This window comes from Tachyglossus aculeatus, chromosome X5, assembly GCF_015852505.1.
Source record: "Tachyglossus aculeatus isolate mTacAcu1 chromosome X5, mTacAcu1.pri, whole genome shotgun sequence".
Lineage (NCBI taxonomy): Eukaryota > Metazoa > Chordata > Mammalia > Monotremata > Tachyglossidae > Tachyglossus > Tachyglossus aculeatus.
In genome coordinates this window covers 11,854,027-11,871,644 of record NC_052097.1, presented here as the reverse complement: position 1 = coordinate 11,871,644, position 17,618 = coordinate 11,854,027, and the positions used below count along the sequence as shown (strand labels likewise).

Here is a 17,618-nt window from a genome sequence, read left to right as displayed (position 1 = left end):
CAAGAAACTTTACTTTGCGCCTTCACAGAATAATCAGCTTAGCTTTCTTACAGGCAACCGGATCACCCACCGACCCGTTTGCCTGTAAACGTGTCCGGAAAATACCCACCGATGAGTAAATTCCGGATTACGACCATGGGGGAGAAGAGTGAATTTGCAAAGGGAACAAAAAAATCGGCTTTTCATTCGTTCAGTCGTCTTTCATTCATAAATACGATTGAATGAATGAATGAATGAATTTATTGAGCGCCTACTGTGTGCAGAACACTGTACCGAGCACTTGGGAAGTTCAAGTCGGCAACACGTGGAGACGGTCCCTACCCAACAGCGGGCTCACAGTCTAGAATCAATCAATCGTATTTATTGAGCGCTTACTGTGTGCAGAGCACTGTACTAAGCGCTTGGGAAGTAGAGACAGTCCCTACCCGAGACAGACACCAAAACGAAACATGTAGACAGCTTTTGAAATTCTAATGCCATCCGATCTCTAAGAAAAAATATTTTGCGGTCTCTTAGCCCCTTGGTGAAACGTGCGTCTACTTTAGTTATCCGAGGCAAAACGCAGAATTCAGGTTAACGAACGCCTCTGATTTACTTCTTTCCAAATGGAGCTAAACCGGTTTTCTCGACACTAATACTGTTTTCTTGACACTTGGTAAGTCGACAGCTTACTCCTTATATTAAGGACCACGTCACCCTGGTTTTTATCAATTCTCTTCGCATGCGTATCTTCCATCGATTGGTACATGATTTCTTTGCGTCGAATACTGATGTTTGCTGGTCTTGTGGCCACTGGATATGTGAATATTGTGTGTATGTGTAGGTGTATATATACACGTATATATATATTTTTTTCATCTAATACCTCAAACTTGTGATTGGTTACTATAAATATATATATATTTATATATATACTACATATATATACTATATATATATATACTACAGTATGTTTGCACAGAGCAGGGCTTCCTTTAGCTGGAGGTGGTCTTGGTTCCCAGAGGTCTGACGGTAGTCTGACGGTATGAATTGTAAGTCTTTTAAATGTTTTGTTTTCCAGGAAATAATGTCATAGACACTCCCAGGAGTCCCGAAAGCCTTACGGGTAAGAAGCGTAGCTCTAAATTTCTGAATTGGAATGGCTTAAATGGTTCACTCCCCTTTTTAATGAAATTCCGGCCTCTGCATTTAACGTTTTTTTTTTAAAAAAAACACCCAAATCGTCATTCGGGTCCCCCCGTTGCCGTTTTCAACCTTCCCGTTTAAACCAGCGACCTAACGGACCACAGCCCGTGAACCTGGGAGTAGTCAGCGATCTGTTAATCCAACCGTGATCCTCGAAGGCCTCTGTGAATTAAATCACCACCGGTGGTTCATAGCGAGAAAAGCTTCTTCCCAGTTAACAGCTTTTTTTAGATTGTGAGGCATGTAGAAATTCCCACCGGTGCAGTGTTCGGCTCGTATGCTTAAAAAAACTGCAGGCGATTTCAAGACGCGTAAAGTATTTTAGAGTTTAACGGAAGCCTTGTGAAGACTACCAATGAAACGAAGCTGGCATCTTAAAGGAGATCTTATTTTGTTTATCTCTATAGCGCAGTCAAGATTTACAGTGTAGGTTTAACAAAACAAGCCCCGTCTGATTTGTAAGATATTTAATGTAATATCAAACTTATATCAAAATAAAATTATTTTCAGTGTGAGAACTGTGTGTGACTTTCCGTCGTGGAAGCCATGGAAACGTTGCCCAGGGATTGGATTCCCCGTCATCAGAATCCAAGTTCGGAAATTTGGTAACGTTCGGCATCCTCCTCCCTCGCTTCTGCCTTGAAACCCCCTCCCCCTTCGATCAGTCGGTGGTGTTTATTGAGCACTGACCCGCTGCGGAGCACTGTGCTGAGCGCTCGGGAGAGGAGAGTGCCGAAGAGAAGGTACAGATGACCCCCTACCAACAAGGAGCTTACAGACCGGATGGGGAGACAGACGTTAAGATCCGTTACAGGTGGAGATGAATGAAAGTCCTGTGAGGCTGGGGGAAAAGTGAAGAGCAAAATGGTTGAGAGAAACGGATCCCGAAGTGACGGGGCTTAGTTGGAGAAGGCTTTTTGGAGGAGATAATAATAATAATAATAATTATTATTATTATTATGGTATTTGTTAAGCGCTTACTAGGTGCCAAGCACTGTTCTAAGCGCTGATGTGGTTTTAGGAGGGCTTTGGGGTGGTGGTCTCTCAAATTAGGTAAGGGGAGGGCGTTACGGGCTAGAGAGGGGGATGTGGGAAAGGGGATGGTGGCGGGAAAGATGAGATGGAGGTACCGAGAATAGGTCGGTGTGAGGGAAGCAAAGCGCGTGGGCTGGGTTGCTTTCATCTTCAAAGCCGACTGACCATCGCTGCTGGCCCCATCTTCACAGCCCTACTGAAAAGAATAATAATAATAATGGCATTTATTCATTCATTCGTTCAATCGTATTTATTGAGCGCTTACTGTGTGCAGAGCATTGTACTAAGCACGTGGGAAGTACAAGTTGGAAGCATATAGAGACGGTCCCTACCCAACAATGAGCTCACGGTCTAGAGGGGGAGACAGACATTAATACAAATAAAGTAATAAATTACAGATATATACAGATAGATACATATGTGCTGTGGGGAGTCATTCATTCAATCGGATTTTCATTCATTCAATCGGATTTATTGAGCGCTTACTGTGTGCAGAGCACTGTACTAAGCGCTTGGGAAGTACAAGTTGGAAGCATATAGGGATGGTCCCTACCCAACAACGAGCTTACGGTCTAGAGGGGGAGACAGACATTAATACAAATAGATAAAGTAATAAATTACAGATATATACAGATAGATACATATGTGCTGTGGGGAGTCATTCATTCAATCGTATTTATTCATTCAATCGTACTTATTGAGCGCTTACTGTGTGCGGAGCACTGTACTAAGCGCTTGGAAAGTACAAGTTGGAAGCATATAGGGACAGTCCCTACCCAACAACGAGCTCACGGTTTAGAGGGGGAGACAGACATGAATACAAATAGATAAAGTAATAAATTACAGATATATACAGTTAGATACATATGTGCTGTGGGGAGTCATTCATTCAATCGTATTTATTCATTCAATCGTATTTATTGAGCGCTTACTGTGTGCGGAGCACTGTACTAAGCACTTGGGAAGAACAAGTTGGAAGCCTATAGGGACGGTCCCTACCTGACAACGAGCTCACGGTTTAGAGGGGGAGACAGACATGATTACAAATAGATAAAGTAATAAATTACAGATATATACAGTTAGATACATATGTGCTGTGGGGAGTCATTCATTCAATCGTATTTATTCATTCAATCGTATTTATTGAGCGCTTACTGTGTGCGGAGCACTGTACTAAGCACTTGGGAAGAACAAGTTGGAAGCCTATAGGGACGGTCCCTACCCAACAACGAGCTCACGGTTTAGAGGGGGAGACAGACATGATTACAAATAGATAAAGTAATAAATTACAGATATATACAGATAGATACATATGTGCTGTGGGGAGTCATTCATTCAATCGTATTTATTCATTCAATCGTACTTATTGAGCGCTTACTGTGTGCGGAGCACTGTACTAAGCGCTTGGGAAGTACAAGTTGGAAGCCTATAGGGACGGTCCCTACCCGACAACGAGCTCACGGTTTAGAGGGGGAGACAGACATTAATACAAATAGATAAAGTAATAAATTACAGATATATACAGTTAGATACATAGGTGCTGTGGGGAGTCATTCATTCAATCGTATTTATTTATTGAGCGCTTACTGTGTGCAGAGCACTGTACTAAGCGCTTGGGAAGTCCAAGTTGGAAGCATCTAGAGACGGTCCCAACCCAACAACGAGCTCACAGTCTAGAGGGGGAGACAGACATTAATACAAATAGATAAAACAATAAATTACAGATATATATGGATACTCTTGAATGGCTCAGGGTCCTCTCTAATGGTCCCTCCACGCAACGGCGAGGGTTGATTTACTAAATGCTTATAAGGCGGGTCTTGATTGGTTCCCACAAAGAGGATCTGATTGATTTTGGAGCAGCTGTCAATCATTTCATCAATCGTATTTATTGAGCGCTTACTGTGTGCACAGCACTGTACTAAGCGCTTGGGAAGTACAAATTGGCAACATATAGAGACAGTCCCTACCCAACAGTGGGCTCACAGTCTGCACATAGTAAGCGCTCAATAAATACGATTGATTGATTGACTGATTGATTGATTGATTAAAAATCATTTGATGATCGGCTTTGCACGATCCGACCCAAATGTTGGCAATGAGCCCCAGATAAGGAAGAGTTTCCAATCGGGCCTTAAACAACCCAAAATGGCAGATTTGAGGGTCATCAGCCCCTCCTTTCCCAGTCCTCATAATAAGTCAATGTGATACTCGTTTGCTATTCAATGATAATAATAATAATAATGGTATTAAGCGCTTACTATGTGCAAAGCACTGTTCTAAGCGCTGAAAAATAATGATGGCATTTATTAAGCGCTTACGATGTGCAAAGCACTGTTCTAAACACTTTTTTAGACTGTGAGCCCACTGTTGGGTAGGGACTTTATATGTTGCCAACTTGTACTTCCCAAGCGCTTAGTACAGTGCTCTGCACACAGTAGGCGCTCAATAAATACGATTGATTGATTCTAAGCGCCGGGGAGGTTACAAGGTGATCAGGTTGTCTCACGGGGGGCTCACAGTCTTCACCCCCATTTTACAGATGAGGGAACCGAGGCCCAGAGAAGTGACTTGCCCAAAGCCACACAGCTGACAGTGGGCGGAGCCGGGATTTGAACCCACGACCTCTGACTCCAAAGCCCAGGCTCTTTCCACTGAGCCACGTTGCCAACAATGATCATTCTGGTAGTTGTTAAGCGCTCACTGTGTAGCAGCCACTTTAGAAATGAGGCAACCGAGGCACAGAGAAGTCAAGTGACTCACCCAAGGTCCCACAGGAGACAAGTGGTGGAGGTGGGATTAGAACCCAGGTCCTCTGGCTCCCAAGTCTTTCTACTAGGCCATATAGTTTGTATTCGGCTTCCTAATATACAAGCACTCACATAAGCAATGGGGTAGATACATGGTAATCAGAGTAAATCACTGTCTAAAAGGAAGTGGGGGACAAGTATCCATTCATTCAATCGTATTTATTGAGCGCTTACTGTGTGCAGAGCACTGTACTAAGCGCTTGGGAAGTACAATTCAGCAACAGATAGAGACAATCGCAACCCAACAACGGGCTCACGGTCTAGAAGGGGGAGACAGACAACAAAATAATAATCATAATGACATCTGTTAAGCGCTTACTATGTGCGAAGCACTGTTCTAAGCGCTGCTTCTCTAACAAGAGCAAATCCCCATTTTATAGAGGAGGAAACCGAGGCACCGAGAATAATAATAATAATGATGGCATTTATTAAGCATTTACTACGTGCAAAGCACTGTTCTAAGTGCTGGGGAGGTTACAAGGTGATCAGGTTGTCCCACGGGGGGCTCACAGTCTTCATCCCCATTTGACAGATGAGGGAACTGAGGCCCAGAGAAGTGAAGTGACTCGCCCAAAATCACACAGCTGACAAGCGGCGGAGCCGGGATTTGAACCCACGACCTCTGACTCCCAAGCCCGGGCTCTTTCCACTGAGCCACGCTGCTTCTCTAACAAGAGCAAGTCCCCATTTTATAGAGGAGGAAACCGAGGCACCGAGAATAATAATAATAATGATGGCATTTATTAAGCATTTACTACGTGCAAAGCACTGCTCTAAGCACTGGGGGGATACAAGGTGATCAGGTTGTCCCATGGAGGGGCTCACAGTCTTCATCCCCATTTGACAGATGAGGGAACTGAGGCCCAGAGAAGTGAAGTGACTCGCCCAAAATCACACAGCTGACAAGCGGCGGAGCCGGGATTTGAACCCACGACCTCTGACTCCCAAGCCCGGGCTCTTTCCACTGAGCCACGCTGCTTCTCTAACAAGAGCAAGTCCCCATTTTATAGAGGAGGAAACCGAGGCACCGAGAATAATAATAATAATGATGGCATTTATTAAGCATTTACTACGTGCAAAGCACTGTTCTAAGCACTGGGGGGATACAAGGTGATCAGGTTGTCCCATGGAGGGGCTCACAGTCTTCATCCCCATTTTACAGATGAGGTAACTGAGGCCCAGAGAAGTGAAGTGACTTGCCCCGAGTCACACAGCTGACAAATGGTGGAGCCGGGATTTGAACCCACGTCCTCTGGCTCCCAAGCCCGGGCTCTTTCCACTGAGCCACGCTGCTTCTCTAACAAGAGCAAGTCCCCATTTTATAGAGGAGGAAACCGAGGCACCGAGAATAATAATAATAATGATGGCATTTATTAAGCATTTACCATGTGCAAAGCACTGTTCTAAGCGCTGGGGAGGTTACAGGGTGATCAGGTTGTCCCACGGTGGGGGCTCACAGTCTTCATCCCCATTTGACAGATGAGGGAACTGAGGCCCAGAGAAATGAAGTGACTCGCCCAAAGTCAGCTGACAAGAGGCGGAGCCGGGATTAGAACCCACGACCTCTGGCTCCCAAGCCCGGGCTCTTTCCACTGAGCCACGCTGCTTCTCTAACAAGAGCAAGTCCCCATTTTATAGAGGAGGAAACCGAGGCACCGAGAAGTTAAGTGACTTAGCCAAGGACACAACGCAGGCGGGCGGCAGGGCACAGACTAGAACTCAGGACTCTGGACTTCCAACCTATGCACTTCTCCACTAGGCCACACTGCTTTTCATCCCCACCTAAAATCAATCGATTATTCCCAACGCTTAGTACAGTGCTCGGCACACGGTAAGCGCTCAATAAATACGATTGAATGAATAAATGAATTAATTATTGAACGCTTATTACAGACAGAGCATTGTACTCTGGGCTTGGGCAACTACGAAACAGCCTTCCTAGACACAATTCCTGCCCTCGAGGAGCTTAAAGTCTAGTGGGGGAGAGTGATATTGTACTTGTACCTGCCAACTGGTACTTCCCAAGCGCTTAGTACAGTGCTCTGCACACAGTAAGCGCTCAATAAATACGATTGATGATGATGATATCAAAATCAATGAAAATTAATTGAAATAAGCAAGTATAAGAGCTGTGTGGGGCTGGGGTGGGATGAAAGACAAAATGCCAACTCCCGCAGTAGTTTGACCCTGCGCTCAAAATCCAAAATTGGCCCCATTCTGCTGGATTTCATTCATTCAGTCGTATTTATTGAGCGCTTACTATGTGCAGAGCACTGTGCTAAGCGCTTGGAAAGTACAATTCGGCAACAGATAACATATTTTCCATCTGACTGCACAAGCCCGGGCCTGGGAATCAAGGGTCGTCGGTTCTAATCCCTGCTCCGCCACTTGTTTGCTGTGTGACCTTGGGCAAGTCACTTCACTTCACTGTGCCTCAGTTACCTCCCCTGTAAAATGGGGATTAAGACTGTGAGCCCCAAGTGGGACAGGGACTGTGTCCAACATGACTATCTTCTATCTCCCCCACTGCTTAGAACAGTGCCTGGCACATCGTAAGCGCTTAACAAATACCATCATTATGAGGAACAGCGTGGCTTAGTGGAAAGAGCCCCGGCTTGGGAGTCAGGGGTCGTGGGTTCTAATCCTGCCCCCACCACTTGTCAGCCGTGTGACTTTGGGCCAGTCACTTAACTTCTCTGTGCCTCAGTTCCCTCATCTGGAAAATGGGGATTATGACTGAGAGCCCCACGTGGGACAACCTGATCACCCCTCTATCCGCCCCAGCGCTTAGAACAGTGCTTTGCACATAGTAAGCGCTTAACAAATCCCAACAAATGCCATCATCATCATTATTATTATTATTCTCTGGGCCTCAGTGACCTCATCTGTAAATATGGGGATGAAGACTGTGAGCCCCATATGGGACAACCTGATCACCTTGTATCCTCCCCAGCGCTTAGAACAGTGCTTGGCACATAGTAAGTGCTTAACAAATACCATTATTATTATTGTTATTATTTATTATTCTCTGGGCCTCAGTTCCCTCATCTGTAAAATGGGGATGAAGACTGTGAGCCCCACATGGGACAACCCGATCACCTTGTATCCTCCCCAGCGCCTAGAACAGTGCTTGGCACACAGTAAGCGCTTAACAAATACTATTATTATTATTACTATTATTATTTTCAGTTGGCCTGACAGCCATCAAAATACCAGGTGCGCATGCGCGGGATCCTGAGGAAAAAGGGTGGGTCTCGACAGCGGCCTCTCTGGTGCGCATGCGCGGCGTCCTGATTTTTTTTTTTTTTTTTTTTTTTTTTGGGGGGGGGAGGAAAAGGGGAGGGTCTCGGCAGCGGCCTCTCTGGGACGCATGCGCGGCGCCCTGAGGAAAAAGGGGCGGACCTCGGCGGAGGCCTCTCTAAGGCGCCTGCGCTGCGCTCTGAGGAAAAAGGGGCGGGCCTCGGCAGTGGCCTCTGGTGCGCATGCGCTGAGTCCGGGGGGGGGGGGAGGAAGGGGCGGGCCTCGGCCCCTCTGGGGCGCATGCGCGGCGTCCTGAGGAAAAAGGGGCGGGTCTCGGCAGCGCCCTCTTTGCGGCGCATGCGCGGCGTCCTGAGGAAAAAGGGGCGGGTCTCGGCAGCGGCCTCGCTTGGGCGCATGCGCGGCGTCCTGAGGAAAAAGGGGCGGGTCTCGGCAGCGGCCTCGCTTGGGCGCATGCGCTGCACCTCGTTCCCCCTCCCCCCGGGCAGCAGCGGCCCCTTTAAGGGCGGGGCCCCACCTACCAGGGCCGGAAGCGAAGAACGGCAAGTCATCACGTGAGGGAGAGTTGAAGCGGAAGCGGCTGATCTCTAGCTGTGCCCGCGGGTCGTGCAGCGTAGTCCGGCGGCCCGGGGAGCCGAAACCTGGTAATGCCCGGCCGGGGACGCGACCCCCTTGGGGGTGGGGGGAGGGGGTCGCTGGTGACCTTTCTCCCCTTGGGGCTCGAGGGTCTCCCCCCCGCCCATTACTACTACTTACCCCCTTTGCGCAGGCGCAACCCCCCACGCTATTACTACTACTTACTCCCTTTGCGCAGGCGCAGTCCCGCGGGGGAGGGGGAGAGGGCGGTGCCCGTCTTTGACAGGGAGCCCCTCACACTCCTCCTACTTGCCCCTTCTGCGCAGGCGCAGTCCCAGAGAAGGGGGGTTGGATAGGGCGGTGTCGGCCTCTGATAGAGGGCGGCCCCCCCACAACTTGCCCCTTCTGCGCAAGCGCAGTCCCGTGGGGGAGGGAGCGGGTTGCGCCTGTCTTTGCCCCCCACCACAACGTGCGCCCTCTGCGCAGGAGCAGTCCCATGGGGCAGGGAGTGGGCGGGGCTTGTCTTTGACAGGGGGCCGCTCCACCCCTACTTCTTGCCCCTTCTGCGCAGGCGCAGCGCCGTGGGGGAGGGCGGTGGCGGGGCCTGCCTTTGACAGGGCCCCCCCCATCCTACGTCGTGCCCCGTCTGCGCAGGCGCAGTCCCGTGGGGGGAGAGGGCGGAGCCTGTGAGCCCCCTCCCCCTTCCCACCCCCCTGCCTTACCTCCTTCCCCTCCCCACAGCACCTATATATGTATATATGTTTGTACATATTTATCCTATTTATTTTATTTTGCTAATATGTTTTGTTGTCTGTCTCCCCCTTCTCGACTCTGAGCCTGCTGTCGGGTAGGGACCGTCTCTATATGTTGCCAACTTGTACTTCCCAAGCGCGTAGTACAGTGCTCTGCACACAGTAAGCGCTCAATAAATGCGATTGAATGAATGAATTTGACAGGGCGCCCCCTACTTGTTGCACCGTCTGCGCAGGCGCAGTCCCGTGGGCGGAGCCTGTCTTTGACAGAGGGCTCCCCCATCCCTACTTGTTGCCCCGTCTGCGCAGGCGCAGTCCTGTGGAGGAGGGAGTGGGGGGGTGGGCCCATCCCTACTTGGCCCCCCGTCTGCGCAGGCGCAGTCCCGTGGGGGCGGCCTTCCCAGACTGAGCCCCCTCCTCCTTCTCTCCATGCCCATCGCCTTGCCCCCTTCCCTTCCCCACAGCACCTGTATATATGCTTGTGCGTATTTATTACTCTATTGATTTATTTATTTTACTTGTATTTATTTTACACATCTATTCTATTTATTTCATTTTGTTAATATGTTTTGTTTTGTTCCCTGTCTCCCCCTTCTAGACTGTGAGCCCACTGTTGGGCAGGGACCGTCTCTATATGTTGCCAACTTGGACTTCGCAAGCGCTTAGTACAGTGCTCTGCACACAGTGCGCTCAATAAATACGATTGATTGAGGGAGTGGGGGGCCCCCTCATCCCTACTTGTTGCCCCCCCCCCGTCATCCCTATTTGTTGCCCCGTCTGCGCAGGCGCAGTCCCTTGGGGAAGGGAGTGGGCGGCGCCTGTCTTTGACAAGGGGTTGCCCATCCCTACTTGTTGCCCCGTTTGCGCAGGCGCAGTCCCGTGGGGGAGGGAGTGGGGGGTGCCCCCTCGTCATCATCAATCGTATTTATTGAGCGCTTACTGTGTGCAGAGCACTGTACTAAGCGCTTGGGAATTACAAGTTGGCAATACATAGAGACAGTCCCTACCCAGCAGTGGGCTCACAGCCTAAAAGGGGGAGACAGAGAACAAAACCAAACATATTAACAAAATAAAATAAATAGAATAGATATGTACAAGTAAAATAGAGTAATAAATATGTGCATATATACTTGTTGCCCCATCTGCGCAGGCGCAGTCCCGTGGGGGAGGGTGGGGCCGTCCCTACTTGTTGCCCCGTCTGCGCAGGCGCAGTCCCGTGGGGGAGGGAGTGGGCCCCCATCCCTACTTGTTGCACCGTTTGCGCAGGCGCAGTCCCGTGGGGGCCCCGTCTGCGCAGGCGCAGTCCCGTGGGGGAGGTTGTGGGCGGGGCCTCGGGATGACGTCACGCCTGGTTTCTGTTGCAGGTGAGGGGAGCGGCCCCTCCCCCCCCACTCCAGGAGCACGGGGCCCAACATGGCGGATGTGAGTGACAGCCATCACCCTTCTCCTTATACAGCTGTGGGCGTCCTCATCGTCCTCATTTGTTAAGCGCCTACTGTGTGCCAACCACTGTTCTAAGCGCTGAGAAACACGAGAGGCATCAATTAGGATGATAATAATAATGATAATGGGATTCGTTAAGCACTTACTATGTGCCAAGGACTGTTCCAAGAGCTGAAAAAGTAGTCATCAATAGTACTAATAACGATGGTATTTGTTAATCAATCAATCAATCGTATTTATTGAGCGCTTACGGTGTGCAGAGCACTGTACTAAGCGCTTGGGAAGTACAAGTTGGCAACATATAATAATAATAATAATAATAGCATTTATTAAGCGCTTACTATGTGCAAAGCACTGTTCTAAGCGCTGGGGGGTTACAAGGTGATCAGGAGTTGTCCCACGGGGGGGGCTCACAGTCTTCATCCCCATTTTACAGATGAGGGAACTGAGGCCCAGAGAAGTTAAGTGACTTGCCCAAAGTCACACAGCTGACAGTTGGCGGAGCTGGGATTTGAACCCATGACCTCTGACTCCAAAGCCCGGGCTCTTAGAGACAGTCCCTACCCAACAGTGGGCTCACCGTCTAAAAGGGGGAGACAGAGAACAAAACCAAACATACTAACAAAATAAAATAAATAGAACAGATATGTACAAGATAAATAAATACAGTAATAAGCGCTTACTATGTGCCAAGCCCTGTTCCAAGAGCTGAAAAAGTAGAGGCATCACTAATAATAATATTGATGGTATTTAAGCGCTTCCTATGTGCCAAGCACTGTTCCAAGCTCTGAAAAAGTAGAAGCATCAATAATAATAATAATAATAATAATAATAATAATGATGGTATTTGTTAAGCGCTTACTATGTGCCAAGCCCTGTTCTAAGAGCTGAAAAAGTAGAGGCATCAATAATATTAATAATGATGGTATTTAAGCACTTACTATGTGCCAAGCACTGTTCCAAGTGCTGAAAAAGGAGAGGCATCAATAATAATAATGGTATTTGTTAAGCACTTACTATGTGCCTAACAATGTTCCAAGCACTGAAAAAGTAGAGGCATCAATAATAATAATAATGGCATTTGTTAAGCACTTACTATGTGCCCAACAATGTTCCAAGCACTGAAAAAGTAGAGGCATCAATAATAATAATAATGGCATTTGTTAAGCGCTTACTATGTGCCAAGCCCTGCTCTAAGAGCTGAAAATGTAGAGGCATCAATAATATTAATAGTGATGCTATTTAAGCACTTACTATGTGCCAAGCACTGTTCCAAGTGCTGAAAAGGGAAAGGCATCAATAATAATAACAATAATGGTATTTGTTAAGCACTTACTATGTGCCTAACAATGTTCCGAGCACTGAAAAAGTAGAGGCATCAATAATAATAATAATGGTACTTGTTAAATGCATACTATGTGCCAAGCACTGTTTTAAGCATTGAGAAGTAGAGGCATCAATAATAATAATATTGATGGTATTTAAGCGCTTACTACGTGCCAAGTCCTCTTCTAAGAGCTGAAAAAGTAGAGGCGTCAATGATAATAATAATAGTATTTAAGCACTTACTGTGTGCCAAACACTGTTCCAAGTGCTGAAAAACTAGAGGCACCAATAATAATGATAATAATGGTATTTGTTAAGCACTTACTATGTGCCAAACAAGGTTCCAAGCACTGAAAAAGTAGCGGCATCAATAATAATAATAATAGTATTTGTTAAGCACGTACTGTGTGCCAAGCACTGAAAAATTAGAGGCATCAATAATAATAATATTGATGCTATTTAAGCGCTTAGTATGTGCGAAGCCCTGCTCTAAGAGCTGAAAAAGTAGAGGCATCAATAATAATAATAATAATGGTGGTATTTAAGCACTTACTATGTGCCAGACACTGTTCCAAGTGCTGAAAAAGTAGAGGCATCAATAATAATGATGGTATTTAAGCACTTACTACGTGCCAAGCCGTATTCTAAGAGCTGAAAAAGTAGAGGCATCAATGATAATAATAATGGTATTTAAGCACTATGTGCCAAACACTGTTCCAAGTGCTGAAAAACTAGAGGCATCAATAATAATAATAATGATAATAACGGTATTTGTTAAGCACTTACTATGTGCCAAAGAAGGTTCCAAGCACTGAAAAAGTAGAGGCATCAATAATAATAATAATAGTATTTGTTAAGCACGTACTGTGTGCCAAGCACTGAAAAATTAGAGGCATCAATAATAATAATATTGATGCTATTTAAGCGCTTAGTATGTGCGAAGCCCTGCTCTAAGAGCTGAAAAAGTAGAGGCATCAATAATAATAATAATCATAATGGTGGTATTTAAGCACTTACTATGTGCCAAGCCCTGTTCTAAGAGCTGGAAAAGTAGAGGCATCAATAACAATAATAATGATGATGGTAATCGTTAAGCGCTTACTATATGCCAAGCACTGGGGTAGATACAAGGTCATCAGGTTGTCCCAGGTGGGGCTCACAGCCTTCATCCTCATTTTCCAGATGAGGAAACTGAGGCACAGAGAGTTTAAGTGACTTGTCCAACCCAGTTTGCTTGTATCCACCCCAGTGCTTAGAACAGTGCCAGGCACATAGCGCTTAACAAGTACCATTATTGTTGTTATTATTATTATTATTATTATTCTTATTATTGTTGTTGTTATCTGGTGCAATTAATGAAAATTGCTATCCGGGGTTTGAGTTGTACTGCATTCTTCTTCTTTTCTCTTTCAGGACCTGAAAAGATTCCTCTACAAAAAGTTACCAAGGTAAAGGAGTGACAGGGGTATCGCAAAATGGAGTCTGGACCTCGCTCAGTAATAATACTAATAATATTAATGCCATCTATTAAGCAGTCACTATATGCTGGGCGCTGGAGAAGATAATCATTATAATAATTATATGACTGCCTCCAGCAGCCCTATGGTGCGCTGCACGCGGTGCTTAGTACAGTGCCAAGTGCTTAGTATAGTGCTCTGCACAGAATAAGCGCTCAATAAATACGAATCAATGCTCAGTAAATAGCATTGAAACGACTTCCTCACCAACCGCGGGATGCCCCCCAAACTGTGAATTCCCCTGGTTTCCTGGGACAATGGCGGGGGTTTCTCATTGGGAATCCCAGTTCATCATCAATCGTATTTATTGAGCGCTTACTATGTGCAGAGCACTGTACTAAGCGCTTGGGAAGTACAAATTGGCAACATATAGAGACAGTCCCTACCCAACAGTGGGCTCACAGTCTAAAAGCCTCAGCCCAGAGAAATCGTACGAAGGAGGGCAACCGGTCCATCAGGCGTATTTATTGAGCGCTTACTGTGTGCAGTGCACTGTACTAAGCGCTTGGGAGAGCACAATAAGACAATTAACAGACACATTCCCTGCCCACAACGGAATTACAGTCTAGAGGGGATGATGTCTGTGGTGTTCATTAATTATTATAATTATTATAATGTGAGTCTCTGTCTCACATGGGCCTCCTCAACCGTTAAAAGGCGCGCTTTTGACGCCGACCAATTCGGCATTCCCCCAAATATGCAGGTGAATGTTTTGAACGCCCATCATTAGTCGTAACAATATTAACGACTCCGTGCCAAGCGCAGGGGTCGATCCAAACGAGTCAGGCCAGGGGCCGTCCCCCTTTCTCTCGATCATTCGGTCGTATTTATTGAGCGCTTACTGCGTGCGGAGCACTGTACTAAGCGCCTGGGAAGTTGGCAACATAAAGAGACGGCCCCTCCCCGGCAGCGGGCTCACGATGGGTCATCAGAAGCCACTTTGATCTTAGCAAATCTCCGAACTAAAGCTGCCACTTCTCTGCCCCCCAGGGCGAATCCCCCCACGATCAAAATCCTCCCGGCCCGATGGGGTTCGAAGTTGGTGGGCGGCTTTACTGCTTCCCACCGTTTAAGATGTCTCTGCCCGCCGTTTCACTTCTTCCTTTTTGGTTTTGTTCAGCAAGGAGACGTAGCCGAGGTCTCGAGGGATCAGTTTCCCTTTCTGCCGTACGTCCTGCGGGTAGGGGACGTGTACTTAAGTCCGCTTTTTGTTCCCCTCACTCGTTGGTACAGCTCAACAAATCGGCCTTTCCGAAAGCACCCCGGAATTAGTGAAACCTGTTTGTACATATTTATTACTCTATTTCTTTTACTTGTACATATCTATTCTATTTATTTTATCTTGTTAGTATGTTTGGTTTTGTTCCCTGTCTCCCCCTTTTAGACTGTGAGCCCACTGTTGGGTAGGGACCGTCTCTATATGTTGCCAATTTGTACTTCCCGAGCGCTTAGTACAGTGCTCTGCACATAGTAAGCGCTCAATAAATACGATTGATGATGATGATGATGAAACCGTAAGCTAGTTGGAGACGGACTGCCTCCAGCAGCCCTATCTGCGGTGCTTAGTACAGTGCCAAGCGCTTAGTATAGTGCTCTGCACACAGTAAGTGCTCAATAAATACGAATGAATGCTCAGTAAATAGCACTGAAACGACTTCCTCACCAACCGCGGGATGCCTCCCAAGCTGTGAATTCCCCTGGTTTCATCATCATCAATCGTATTTATCGAGCGCTTACTGTGTGCAGAGCACTGTACTAAGCGCTTGGGAAGTACAAATTGACAACATATAGAGACAGTCCCTACCCAACAGTGGGCTCACAGTCTAAAAGGGGGAGACAGAGAACAAAACCAAACATACTAACAAAATAAAATAAAAAATTCCTGAGACGGTGGCGGGGGTTTCTCATTGGGAATCCCAGATGAGCCTCAGCCCTGAGAAACCGTGTGAAGGAGGGCAGCTGGTCAATCAGGCGTATTTATTGAGCGCTTACTGTGTGCAGTGCACTGTACTAAGCGCTTGGGAGAGCACAATAGAACAATTAACAGACATATTCCCTGCCCACAACGGAATTAGTCTAGAGGGGATGGCATCTGTGGTGTTCATTAAGTGCTTACTGTGTTGCAGGCACTGTATTAAGCACCGGGGTGGATACAAGCAAATCGAGTTGGACACAGTCCCTGTCCCGGGTAGGGCTCACACTCTCAATCCCCATTTTACAGGTGAGATGACTGAGGCCCGGAGAGGAATAATAATAATTGTGGATTTAAGCCCTCACTGTGTGCCAGGCACTGTACTAAGCGCTGGGGTGGACACAAGCAAATCGGGTTGGGCCAAGTCACTGTTCCACCTGGGGCTCACGATCTCAGTCCCCACTATACAGATGAGGTAACTGAAGCCCAGAGAAGGGAAGTAACTTGGCCAGGGTCACCCAGCAGACAAGTGGCAGAGCCAGGATTAGAACCCACATCCTAGGACTCACAAATCCGGGCTCTTGCCACTAAGCCACACTGCTTCCCTATATCACTGCAGCAAGTGGGAAATTAATTCATTCAGTGGTATTTATTGAGTGCTTACTGTGTGCAGAACACTGTACTAAGCGCTTGGGAAGCATGAAACATGGAGACATGTCAAAACCGTCAGAATAAATAGAATTATAGCTATATACACATCAGTAATAAAATAGAGTGGGGGAGACAAACAACAAAACACGTAGACAGATGTCAAAACCGTCAGAATAAAATAGAATTATAGCTATATACACATCAGTAATAAAATAGAGTGGGGGAGACAAACAACAAAACGTAGACAGATGTCAAAACCGTCAGAATAAATAGAATTATAGCTATATACACATCAGTAATAGAGTGGGGGAGACAAACAACAAAACAAAACATGTAGCTATTTGTCAAAACCGTCAGAATATATAGAATTATAGCTATATACACATCAGTAATAAAATAGAGTGGGGGAGACAAACAACAAAACAAAGCATGTAGACAGACGTCAAAACTGTCAGAATAAATAGAATTATAACTATAAGCACATCAGTAATAAGAGTGGGGGAGACAAAGAACAAAACAAAACATAGACAGATGTCAAAACCGTCAGAATAAATAGAATTATAGCTATATACACATCAGTAATAAAATAGAGTGGGGGAGACAAACAACAAAACATGTAGACATCAAAACTGTCAGAATAAATAGAATTATAGCTATATACACATCAGTAATAAAATAAAGTGGGGGAGACAACAAAACAAAACACGTAGACAGATGTCAAAACCGTCAGAATAAATAGAATTACAGCTATATACACATCAGTAATAAAATAGAGTGGGGGAGACAAACAACAAAACACGTAGACAGATGTCAAAACCGTCAGAATAAATAGAATTATAGCTATATACACATCAGTAATAAAATAGAGTGGGGGAGACGAACAATAAAACAAAACATGTAGACTGATGTCAAAACTGCCAGAATAAATAGAATTACAGCTATATACACATCAGTAATAAAATAAAGTGGGGGAGACAACAAAACAAAACACGTAGACAGATGTCAAAACCGTCAGAATAAATAGAATTATAGCTATATGCACATCAGTAATAAAGTAGAGTGGGGGAGACAAACAACAAAACACGTAGATAGATGTCAAAACCGTCAGAATAAATAGAATTGTAGCTATACACACATCAGTAATAAAATAGAG

At 46.2% G+C, this 17,618-nt stretch overlaps 2 protein-coding genes and 1 long non-coding RNA gene across 3 annotated transcripts in view; 2 read left to right on the top strand and 1 right to left on the bottom strand.

The window, feature by feature from the left end:
• The window catches only part of DNAJB14 (DnaJ heat shock protein family (Hsp40) member B14), a 67,608-nt gene extending 65,908 nt beyond the window's left edge, over nucleotides 1-1,700 (top strand). Inside the window, exon 9 of the mRNA XM_038769348.1 lies at nucleotides 1,061-1,700. The gene's annotated coding sequence lies outside the window, so the exon portion shown is untranslated. The remainder of the gene's footprint in view (nucleotides 1-1,060) is intronic.
• LOC119947720 lies at nucleotides 1,694-8,979 on the bottom strand. Its single transcript, XR_005456525.1, has 3 exons — nucleotides 8,810-8,979; nucleotides 2,316-2,416; nucleotides 1,694-2,026 (listed from the first exon to the last, which is right to left on the bottom strand). It is a non-coding gene; the product is annotated as an uncharacterized LOC119947720 (long non-coding RNA).
• LAMTOR3 (late endosomal/lysosomal adaptor, MAPK and MTOR activator 3) overlaps nucleotides 8,759-17,618 on the top strand; it is a 25,188-nt gene continuing 16,328 nt past the window's right edge. The window contains exons 1-3 of the mRNA XM_038769350.1: nucleotides 8,759-8,932; nucleotides 10,981-11,038; nucleotides 13,799-13,833. Of these exons, the coding sequence (XP_038625278.1) occupies nucleotides 11,030-11,038; nucleotides 13,799-13,833 (44 nt within the window). The 5' untranslated portion in view covers nucleotides 8,759-8,932; nucleotides 10,981-11,029. The remainder of the gene's footprint in view (nucleotides 8,933-10,980; nucleotides 11,039-13,798; nucleotides 13,834-17,618) is intronic.